A 12,214-nucleotide genomic window follows, 5' to 3' on the forward strand; every position below is an offset into this window, starting at 1 on the left:
GTCATCCGGGGGGCGGGGAAAAGGCGGCGGCATCAGCTAGGCCGAAGCCGCAGCCTAAATTAGAAGCCTGATTCCCATGAGGGCTCCAGAGCGGCGCGGTAGTCCGGGGGGGGGGGGGGCGGATTTGTACCAGACCCCCCCAGAATGGTCGACTGGATAGCGGTGGGGGTAGCAGGGGTAGCGGTTTTTGTATGGGGTGCCCCTGAAGCGCTATGGAGCCGCTGCTGTTGCAGAGACAGGGACGCAGAAAAACCCTGTCTCTGCTGTGCCATCCAGTCCGCACCCACCCCCAGCAGGATCCCTCAGCCAGCCTGGGGTCCCTGGAAGCTGCGAAATGCTGCCTGATCTCCGACCCTACCTGAGGCGTCTCAACCTAATACCCCCTGCGGGGGATTAGGGAGGGTGCGTCTGTCACCATCAGGGGGTCTTCATCCTCGCCTCAACCTCAACCCAGACCCCTTAAAGGGGTTGGGGAAGGAGGGGGGCCTCGACCTCGAACCAGGACCCGAGGGACTGGGGAGGGAGCGACATGGGGAAAAACCACATCGACCTCAACCGGGTACCCCTAATAGGGGACCGAGGAGGGAGCCATGCCGGGAGTCTCGCTGGAGACCCACTTTTCTTCATCTGTATTTCCGTGAAAAAAAGGAAAAAAAAACGGAAGAAAAAAGGTGTGCCTCCTTGCGACACTAGGCAAAAACTGGAGAAGGCTGACGCCGTCCAGGGGTGTATACTACAGAGGAGGAGCCAAAGTTAATCTTTTTCAGATTATGCATAGTGTCGCCTCCTAGTGGACAGCAGCATAACACCAAGGTTCTGTGTCCCCCAATTAGGCGACAGAGTAAAAAACAAACTGAAATACACCTTTGTAAAAAAAGAAATATAAGGTAAAACTGCTGTACATGATAGTGGTAAAAATTGGGAAACAGCAAACATGGGTTTAAGCTAAAAGGTACAATCTGATCCAGACTAAGCACTAACTAACAGCAGGGGTATCGGATACGCAACCATCCAAAAGTAATTTTTTGCGGCCCAAAGCTGAGGTCAGACTGGGAAAGGGCGCAGAGGAGAAGACTGGACAAGGTTGCACCGGGGCAGTTATCAGTAACCCCTTTACTCCCAAGGGTGGTTTGCATGTTAATTCCCGGGCCAATTTTTACAATTCTGACCACTGTCCCTTTATGAGGTATTAACTCTGGAACGCTTCCATGGATCCCGGTGATTCTGACACTGTTTACTCGTGACATATTGTACTTCATGTTAGTGGTAAAATTTCATTCATATAACTTGCGTTTATTTGTGAAAAAAAAAACGGAAATTTGGCGAAAATTTCGCAATTTTCCAACTTTGAATTTTTATGCTCTTAAATCACAGAGATACGGCACTCAAAAAACTTAATAAATAACATTTCCCACATGTTTACTTTATATCAGCACAATTTGGGAACCAACATTTTCTTTTTGTTAGGAAGTTATAAGGGTTAAAAGTTGACCAGCGATTTCTCATTTTTACAACACCATTTTATTATTAGGGACCACATCACATTTGAAGTCACTTTGAGGGGTCTATATGATAGAAAATACCCAAAAATGACACCATTCTAAAAACTGCACCCCTCAAGGTGCTCAAAACCATATTCAAGAAGTTTATTAACCCTTCAGGTGCTTCACAGGAATTTTTTGAATGTTTAAAAAACATGAACATTTAACTTTTTTTTCACAAAAAAAATTACTTCAGGTTCAATTTTTTTATTTTACCAAGGGTAACAGGAGAAATTGGACTGGAAAAGTTATTGTGCAAGTTGTCCTGAGTACGCTGACACCCGATATGTGGGGGGGGGGGGGACCACTGTTTGGGTGCATGGCAGAGCTCGGAAGGGAAGGAGCGCCGTTTGACTTTTACACTGCAAAATTGGCTGGAATTCGGATCGGATGCCATGTTTGGAGAGCTCCTGATGTGCCTAAACAGTGGAAACCCCCACAAGTGACCCCATTTTGGAAACTAGACCCCCCAAGGAACTTACCTAGATATGTGGTGAGCACTTTGAACCCACAAGGGCTTCGCAGAAGTTTATAACGTGCAGCCGTACAATTAAAAAATCTTATTTTTTCCACAAAAATGATCTTTTCCCCCCAAATTTTTATTTTCCCAAGAGTAAAAGGACCCCAAAAGTTATTGTGCAATTTGTCCTGAGTACGCTGATACCCCATATATGGGGGTAAACCACTATTTGGGCGCATGGCAGAGCTCAGAAGGGAAGCAGCGCCATTTGACTTTTTTGGCTGAAATTGAGATCGGACGCCATGTCGCGTTTGGAAAGCCCCTTATGTGCCAAAACAGTGGAAACCCCCCAATTCTAACTCCAACCCTAACGGGAAAATGGAAATAAATACATTATTTTAATTTTATTATTTTTCGCTAACTAAGGGGGTGATAACGGGGGGTTTGATTTACTATTTATAGCAGGTTTTTATTTTTGACAGCTGTCACACGCTAAACGACGCTTTTTATTGTAAAAATAGTTTCTGCATCACCATATTTTGATAGCTATAATTTTTCCATATTTTGACCCACCGCGTCATGTGAGGTCTTATTTTTTGCGGGACGAGTTGAAGTTTTTATTGGTACCATTTTCGGGCATGTGACATTTTTTGATCGCTTTTTATTCAGATTTTTGGGACGCAGAATGAACAAAAACCAGCATTTCAAGAATTTCTATTGGGGGGTGCGTTTACACCGTTCCGCCTGCGGTAAAATTGATAAAGCGGTTTTATTCTTCGGGTCAGTACAGTTACAGCGATACCTCATTTATGTATTTTTTTTATGTTTTGGCGCTTTTATGCAATGAAAACAATTTTATATAAAAAATAATTATTTTTGCATCGCTTTATTCTGCGAGCTATAACTTTTTATTTTTTCGCTGATGATGCTGTATGGCAGCTCGTTTTTTGTGGGAGAAGATGACGTTTTCAGTGCATGGTTATTTATATCCGTCTTTTTGATTGCGCGTTATTGCACTTTTTGTTCAGCGGTATGATAATAAAGCATTTTTTTTGCTTCGTTTTTTATTTTTTACGGGGTTCGCTAAAGGGGTTAACTAACGGGACAGTTTTATAGGGCGGGTCGTTACGGACTCGGCGATACCAAATATCTGTACTTTTGTTTTTTTTTTTCAAAAAATGAATTTATTGGGGAATATTGTTTTTACAATTTAGCAATTTTTTAAAAATTATTTTTACACTTTTTTTAACTTTATTAGGCTGGTTTCACATTTGCGTTTTTTAGCGCTGGAAAAAAACGCATATGTGCGCATGCGTTTTTTCCCCTATATTTAACATGGGTGCGCATACCTGCGCGCTTGTAAGCGCATGTATGCGATTTTCATGCGCTGCGTTTTTTTGGGGTGTGCGTTTGTATTTTCCAGACGCAGCATGTTGCATTTTTTGGCCCTGCAAAAAAGCGCATGCGCACATATGCGCACGTTTTGCGCTAAAAATGGCCATTATAGCCTATGGATGCGCATATGTGCGCACTGGCATGCTCATGTATGCGTTTTTTTGCATATGCGTTTTTTTTTTTTAACCATGGAATTTAGGGGTTTGGGTTAGAGTTAGGGTTAGTTAAGGGGGGTTAGGGTTAGGGTTGGGGTTTGGGTCAGGGTTAAGTATGGTTTGGTTAAGGGTTAGGGTCAGGATTAGGGTTAAGTATGGTTTTGTTAAGGGTTAGGGTCAGGGTTAGGGTTAGGGTTAAGTATGGTTTTGTTAAGGGTTAGGGTCAGGGTTAGGGTCAGGGTTAAGTATGGTTTTGTTAAGGGTTAGGGTCAGGGTTAGGGTCAGGATTAGGGTTAAGTATGGTTTTGTTAAGGGTTAGGGTCAGGGTTAGGGTCAGGATTAGGGTTAAGTATGGTTTGGTTAAGGGTTAGGGTCAGGGTTAGGGTCAGGGTTAGGGTTAAGTATGGTTTTGTTAAGGGTTAGGGTCAGGGTTAGGGTTAGGGTTAGTTAGGGTTTAGGGTTTGGGTTAGGGTTAAGTATGATTTGGTTAAGGGTTAGGGTCAGGGTTAGTAAAGTCATGGTTTGGGTAGTGTGAGGGGCCACCTAAAAATGTTGGAAAAAAACGCAAACGCGGTACAAACGCATAAAAACGCTGCGTTTTTTTCATGCATGCTCATAAAAATGTTTGAAAAAAACGCAGCAGTTGTATGCTTTTGTATGCGTTTTTTCAATGCGTTTTTTTGCGGGAAAAACGCGCTGCAAAAAAAAGCAAGTGTGAAACTAGCCTTACAATGTCTCAGGGGGGACATAACTGTCATGTCACAGGCACTGCTGCAGGCTTCCTCATGCCCGCACTCTGCGGGCAGTGAGGAAACCAGCTTCCTGCAGGCCCCCGGAGGTCCCCGCCGCCATATTGGATCCGGGGACCTGCAGGAAAGGAGACCCCTGCAGCAGCGCTGCACATTGCGCCGCTGTGGGGGTCGCAGGGAAGCAAGGAGGGAGCCGCCTCCCTGCCGATGCTTCCCTTAACCCCCGGTACACTGCGATCGTGTTTGATCGCAGTGTGCCAGGGGTTAATGTGTCGGGGGCGGTCCGTGACCGCCCCTGACACATAGTGCCGGGTGTCAGCTGTGATAATCAGCTGACACCCGGGCCGCGATCAGCTGCGCTCCCCCGTGAGCGCAGCTGATCGCACTAGACGTGCTATTCCGTCCTTGGGACTTAGGTCCCAAATAGTACGTCCAATGCAGGAAAAGGGTTAAATGTGCCAGGTGACGTCCTGGCTGTATAGCAAAATAGCAGATGTGGCTACAGCCATGTCTGCTTAATAGCTTCGGGCAGCGAGAATGACACTGCATGTATTCACCGGAGAGGATCTCAAAGCAACTGGGCTGGATGGGAGATGAGCCACACAACAGGAGGTAATCGCTATGGGGCCCATCATACGGTATGCAAGGAGGCTAAGGTGCAATCATTAGGTGTGTAGGGAGATTGTTGGGTTATTATACAATATGCAGTTGGGCTGTCAACTAGACTGAATAGGCATATTTCTAAATTTATATTTCAGTAGCACATTACATCTTTACCTTTTATTTGTCATTTCAGGCAAAGTAGAAGGCACATCAGTCTGTGGATTTATTTCCTCTGGCTCTGAAATTGAGAATGCAAATCCAAAAATAATCATAGTAAGGAAGCAAAATTTGAACTTTTTGTTAAAGTTTTGTGGGATAGAATAATATCAATAATATGGAATAACTACATTATCAGTACTACATCATTAGATTAGTTCTCCGCATTGGGTATATAGAGACGAGACACAGCATCACATGACCTGCTAGAGTCAATACCTTATCTATCTGCTGGGATGATACTGATCTGTCCCTCTGTATTCTAAATAAACAGATTGTAAAGGTGGCTTTACACATAGCGATATCGCTAGCAATATCGCTAAAGCGTCACTGATTTTGTGACGCAGCAGCGATATTACTAGCGATATCGCTGTGTGAGATACTTACCTCTGACCGGCTCCCCCCGCTGGTTATCGCTGATCACACGAGATTGGCCGGGTCCATTTCTCGTCGGCCGCTTCCTGCTGGCGCCGACGAGCGACATGTGGACGCGGGCGGGAGGACGTCTTCATCGCCGCGTCTGAAAGGTAAGTAACGACCGCTGTTGCGTCGCTACATCACTAGTGAGATCTGCCTGTTTGGCAGCTCACTAGCGACCATTTAGCGATGCACCAGCGATCCTGACCGGGTCGTATCGTGGTCGGGATCGCTGGTGCATCGCTAAATGTAAAGGGGCCTTAAGTATAAAAGTAAGGAAGGCTGAACTGTGGCCTTCCACATTATATCTGTGTGACAAGCCCTGTGCAGTCATCATCATTATATCTGATATGCATTTCGGTATCCTCATCCACCCTCTATGGAGAATTTCAGTGACTGATATGGTGACGCCCTATTTTAGAATATAAAGCCATGTAATTTCCAGGGGGTCCGAATGTGATCTCAAGTCCCAACTGGTGAGAAGTAAACCATGAATTTTCAGGTAGAAAGGAACAACTATATGAGTTAATACTAACAGAGTTACAAATGTACCTGGTACCTAATGACAGAATGAATTACAGGGGAAAAAAACAATTTCAAGAGCTACATTCACTTTTAGTGCACCACTGGAACTTATGCTTATTAACTTACATACCTAAAGGGGCTGTTGTTGAAGTCTTCTTACGAGCAAGCAAAAGCGCACGTAATGCCTCAGCTCGCTGCTCTAAATTAGGGTCCTGAACATCAGACTCTGTGGGTGTCTCAACACACTCTTCAGTAGATGAAAGAACAAGAGAAGAGGCAAATTTACGCAGCTGGTCAGGGTTCAATTTTGCTGGGATACGCCAAAATGATTCCTGCAAAAAAAGTAGGCAATTATTGTACATCATCTTGAACCATTAACACTTTAGAACAAGTATGCTAAACTTCCTCGCTTACTTGCTCATTTGCTGGAGGACGAATCCCCACCAATTTTAAAAGTTTTTGGAATGTTTTGTTTTCCATGGCATCTTCATTATCTTCAGTTAAAGGAACAAGAGGAACTGATTGAGAGGAACCTGTAATACAGACAATGGACACCAATGAAAAAAAGTTTTTTATGGTTCCAGCACACGATGTGAAAAAATTAAAAAAAGCCTTTATTTAATCCATAATTAAAAAATGCAATTCCAGTGATGATAAAAGCATGTGTAGACAAGGGACACCAATATTAAATCATGCAAATCAATGCAACCCTTTAACACAAAATATAGCACCACAACTTAAAGGGGATTTTTTAAGTTTGCAAAAAAGAACTTCTAAGATTGGATGGCATGTAGATCTCTCTTTCTGCCTTCAAGCTGTTTCTTTTGTGCACCAAACATGTAATCTTTAAATATGCACTTCAGGCTTATGCAAAATTGCATCATAAAATATAAACATAAAATATACCATACTTACCAACAGTCCTTAACTTGTTTTGACAATCTAGGAACTAGAGTGCACAAAGGTCAGGGCTTATGCCAAATGCACTCAAAAGTGAGAGTTCGTTCTATGGCACTTAAGTTTTTATCCAGGGTCTGGTTTAAATGTTTTGATGTTAGCTATTGAAATGTAACCAAGTATGAGTGGACAGCATTTTCTTATACAATTCATAGAAAGAGAAATAGCAGCACTCACCATTTCCAGGATAAAAATTCCTTTAATGTGGCAATCAGGGGTTGAGGACGACGGCCGTCTTGCACCTCCTGTGACACTTCCATAGGTCCAGGTTGAGAATAGGCACTATGGAGTCTCCCAATGTTGACTAAACCCCTGGTACTCTCTGACCACTATCCAGAGTGAATAAGATGTGGCACCAGCTACTCCATACAAACATGGCAGTTCAAGTCAGTAGTCCAAGCGGATAGTCTCGGTTTCTTTCTCTCAGATGCACTCACCATCTTGCGCCCCCCCCCCCTTCCAAGGCATGCTAACCACCAGAAGCAGACCATCATTCTGAATTTGATCTTGGTTTTCTCACAATGAGTTGGATAAGTCCTTGTGAACCAGAGGCAACAAGTTTCCCTCCACATGACAGGGTATCCCAGCGCGAGATCTGTCTTCGGCAGGGTGGCCTTCACTTCAACGATGCCTAGCTCTTCACATTCAATGATACTTGGGTCAGGGAGGTCGTCTCCTCCAGATACACAATAGAATTCACCACTATTCCATGCAATCTTTTCCCGATTTCGTCACCCAAGAAATTCCTCCTTGGCTTCCCTTTTTTTTTTCCAGGCCATCTCCTCTCTTCTCTGATCAGGCGCTATCATTCCAGATCTTTCCCAAGAGCGGGTCAGAGTGTTTTAGTCAAACCTTTTAGCTGTACTCAAAAGGGACAGCTCAGTCAGGTCTATTCTGGACCTGAAACAGATGAACAAGTGGGTCAATCTCTGTAGCTTCAGCATGGAGTTTCTGTGTTCAATTATACTCTCCAAGGAACCTCGCGAATTTCTGTGCTCACTGGACATTAAGGATGCCAATCTTGATGTTTCTGTTTCCAGTTCACCAAAAGTTTAATTTCCATCAGTTTCATTTCCAGTTCGTGACTGTACACTTGCATATAGCCACTTTCCCCATGGTGTTCACGAAGTTCATGACAATGTTGTGTGCAAATGGGATCACGGACATTGCTTACTTGAACGACATTCTTATTAAGGCTTCCTCTTACTATGCAATCTAGATGCGCTGGTATTGATGAGGCATGCTGGACTCAGACGCCCGATTCACTAAGAGCTCTGCTATGTGTAGCACAAGCGATCAGAAGTTTGCATCTTTGAGTCTCCTATGGAGACTATTGAAGTAAAAAGTGTAAAAACAGGATTTTTGGGTTGCTTACCGTAAAATCTGTTTCTCGGAGCCTTCATTGGGGGGACACAGGAACCATGGGTGTATGCTGCTGCCACTAGGAGTCTGACACTATGTAAATAAAAAAGTTAGCTCCTCCTCCGCAGCCTACACCCCACCGACAGGAAGTAAGATATCCAGTTAGTGAGAAAGCAGTAGAAGCAACAGAATAGAGAATAAACAGACAACTCAACTGTAACCATAAGACACAGAACAAATAACAGGAGTTGTAAAACATGGGAGGGGGTGCTGTGTCCCCCAATGAAGGCTCCGAAAAACAGATTTTACGCTAAGCAACCCAAAAATCCTGTTTTCTCCATCGCTTCATTGGGGACACAGGAACCATGGGACGTCCCAAAGCAGTCCCTGGGGAGGGAAAAGCAAACTTCCATTAGGTCGGCGAACTCACCACCACCGCCTGCAAGATCCTTCTGCCTAGGCTGGCATCCGCCGAAGCGTAGATGTGGACCCTGTAGAATTTCGCAAACGTGTGGACAGAAGACCAGGTTGCAGCCTTGGAAAGCTGCAGCATGGAAGCCCTGTGGTGCACCACCCAGGAGGCGCCCACTGTCTGGATGGAATGAGCTTTAACCCCAGGAGGGGTACTCTGTTATTGACTCGGTAAGTCTCCAAGATTGCCGATCTGATCCAGCGAGCAATAGTCGGTTTGGAGGCCGGCAGGCCTTTTCGCGCCCCATCTGGAATGATGAAAAAAACTGGAGTCTGTCTACCGGAACAAAGCAAATCTAGCCAAATAGACCCACGTTGCCCTGACCAGGTCTAGCTTGTTGTAGGAGCTTTCGCGGGGATGAATTGGAGCCGGGCAAAAGGAAGGTAGAACGATGTCTTCATTTAGGTGGAAAGCGGACACCACCTTGGGAAGGAAGGCAGAGGCCGCAGGACCACTTTATCTTGGTGAATAACCAAGAAAGGAGGGCGACAAGACGGGGCCGCCAACTCCGAGACGCGCCGGATGGAAGTGATGGCCACAAAAAAAGGCCACTTTCCAAGAGAGAAAGGATAGGGAAACTTCCTTGAGAGGCTCAAAGAGGGGACCTTGTGGGGCCTCTAGGACTAGATTGAGATCCCAGGGATCCACGGGAGCCCGATACGGTGGTGCTGCATGAGCTGCCCCCTGCAGAAAAGTTTTTGACCTGCGGACGAGAGGATAACGTCTTCTGAAAGAGAATGGAAAGCGCCGATACTTGGCCCTTTAGAAAACTAAGGGCAAGACCAGCGTCCAGGCCCACCTGAAGGAGAGCCAGAGCAGAAGGGAGCGAAAAAAGACAGGCAGGATGTGATTGGATTCACACTAACCAAAATAGGCCTTCCACGTTCGATAGTATAATCTGGAAGACGATGGCTTCCTAGCCCAGATCATGGTGTGAATTACCCAATCTGAAAAAACCCGACCCCTTCAGAACCGCGATCTCGACGGCCACGCCGTCAAATTGAGTGACCGAGAATTGGGGTGGTAGATCGGACCCTGAGGCAGCAGATCTGATCTGTCTGGAAGCCTCCAGGGAGCGTCCGTGAGAAGATTGACGATGTCCGCGAACCAAGACCTGCGCCAATCCGACGCGATGAGGATGACTGACACCCCTTCTGCCTTGAACTTCTTCAACCGCTTGGGGAGACAAGGAAGGGGAGGGAACAGATAGGGAAGCGCAAACTGTGACCAAGGAATGGTCAGAGCATCGGCGCCCACTGCGAGAGGGTCGCGGGCCCTGGAAACGAACCGTGGAATTTTCCTGTTCAGACGGGACGCCATGAGGTCCACATCCAGGGTCTCCCCATCGAAGGCAAATTTGATGGAAGACCTCCTGATGCAGGGACCATTCCCCTGCCGCGAGGCCCTCGCGGCAGAGAAAGTCGGCGGCCCCGTTGTCCACGCCGGGAATGTGTACTGCGGATATCGCTGGAACTGACACCTCAGCCCAATGAAGGATTTGGAGACTTCGGCCAACGCCAAAGAACTGAGTTCCTCCCTGGTGGTTGACGTATGCCACCGCTGCGGCCTTGTCCATCTGGATCCGAATTGGTTGACCCTTGAGCAGTTTGCCCCAATGAAGTAGGGACAGAAAATTTGCCCGTATCTCTAGGACGTTGATCGGCAGAGCAGCCTCCTGCGCTGACCAACAACCCTGGACGGTCAGATGGCGAAACACTGCACCCCAGCCAAGAAGGCTGGCATCCGTGGAACCCACTTGCCAGTGTACCAGAAGGAAGGACCGGCCCTGGGAGATGAGAGGTGATGACAGACACCAATTGAGGGACAGTTTGACCCGAAATGAGAGTCGAATTGGACGATCCAGGGAGGAGGCAGACCTGTTCCCCTGCGACAGAATGGCCTGCTGAAGCGGTCTTGAGTGGGATTGGGCGAAAGGAATCGCTTCCGACGTCACCACCATCCTCCCTAGGACCTCCATGGCTGATCGGAGGGAAGTGAGCGAACATCCCGAAGAGTTACTCTCTTTCCTCGGGGAGGAAGACCCATTCCTGACAGGTGTCGAAAAATATGCCTAGAAACACAAGATTTTGTGTTGGAACAAGTCAGGACTCTTTCCTGTTGATGATCCACCCGAATCGGTAAAGGGTGTCGAGGACGATGGACAGACTTTCGTGAACCTGGGGCAAGGACGGAGCTTTGATGAGGATGCCGTCGAGGTACGGAAAGAGTACGAGACCTCTGATCCTCAAGATGGCCATTAATGCGGCCATGATTTTGTAAAAAACCCTGGGAGCGGAGGCGAGACCAAACGGCAGGGCGACAAACTGGAAATGCTCCTGATGTATCGCGAAGCCCAGGACTTTCTGATGTCCCGGGAAGATGGGGATATGTAGATAGGCATCCTGAATGTCTATGGAGCACAGGAATTCCTGCGCCTCCATGGAAGCGACTACTGAACGAAGGGACTCCATCCTGAAATGTCGCAGACTGACCCTTTTGTTCAGTAATTTCAGATGCAGAATGGACCGAATCGTACCGCCTTTTTTCGGCACTACAAACAGGTTTGAGTAGAAACCTGTGAAGCGTTCTTTTTCTGGTATGGGAACAATCATCCTCGAAATGAGGAGAGGCGATAAATGTAAAGAAACCCGGGACCAGGGCGGGGTCTCTTGGGGGATGGGATTCGAAGAATCGATCCCGAGGGCGGGAAACAAATTCTATCTTGTATCCTGAGGATACCACTTCCCTGACCCCAGCTTCTTCCACCGAGGCGAGCCAAACGTCCCTGAAGGCCAGAAGGCGGCCGCCCAACTGGGGGGATGCACCGCAACGGGGTTTGGACTGGGGGAGAGGCTTGGGCCCCCAGTGGCATCCTTAATAATCTGGTCCAGCCTGGCGCCGAAGAGGCGCGATCCCTGAAAAGGTAGGCTGGTCAGGAACCTTTTCGATGATAAGACCGCCTGCCAGGCCTTAAGCCAATCTGTGCGCCAAATGTAACAATATTGCTAGATGCACAAGACGCAGCATCCAGGGAGGCAAATACTCGCTTGCGTGAGAAATCTAGTTGGCGAGCTCTGCCAGCTGCTCTGGCTGGGCTCCAGACAGAATGCCTTTGCGGAGATCCTTAGCCCATTTGGCTATGGCCTTTAAAACCCAAGTGGAAGCAAAGGCCAGACTTAGTGCAGATGTAGCCACTTCGAAAGCAGACTTCGCAAGAGATTCTATATCTCTCAAAGATGCTCCACCGAAAATCGTAGGGACCGTGCTGTTAGATAGTCTAGAGGTTGATGGGTCCACGGAGGGAGAAGCTGACCAGTCGGCGGTGAGCTCCTGAGAAAAAGAATATAACACGCCAAGTCGCT

The 12,214-nt window shown here is 46.9% G+C and overlaps 1 protein-coding gene across 2 annotated transcripts in view; it reads right to left on the bottom strand.

Moving 5' to 3' along the window:
* TIMELESS (timeless circadian regulator) overlaps positions 1-12,214 on the bottom strand; it is a 166,486-nt gene that overhangs the window by 16,371 nt on the left and 137,901 nt on the right. For both annotated transcript variants that reach the window (XM_073552242.1, XM_073552241.1), the window contains 3 exons: positions 6,476-6,594; positions 6,192-6,393; positions 5,078-5,141 (listed from right to left, as the gene is read on the bottom strand). In XM_073552242.1, coding sequence (XP_073408343.1) covers positions 5,078-5,141; positions 6,192-6,393; positions 6,476-6,594 — 385 coding nt within the window. The remainder of the gene's footprint in view (positions 1-5,077; positions 5,142-6,191; positions 6,394-6,475; positions 6,595-12,214) is intronic.

The sequence above is a fragment of the Dendrobates tinctorius genome, unplaced genomic scaffold (assembly GCF_039654945.1).
Source record: "Dendrobates tinctorius isolate UK_male_01 unplaced genomic scaffold, ASM3965494v1 ptg000187l, whole genome shotgun sequence".
Classification (NCBI taxonomy): domain Eukaryota; kingdom Metazoa; phylum Chordata; class Amphibia; order Anura; family Dendrobatidae; genus Dendrobates; species Dendrobates tinctorius.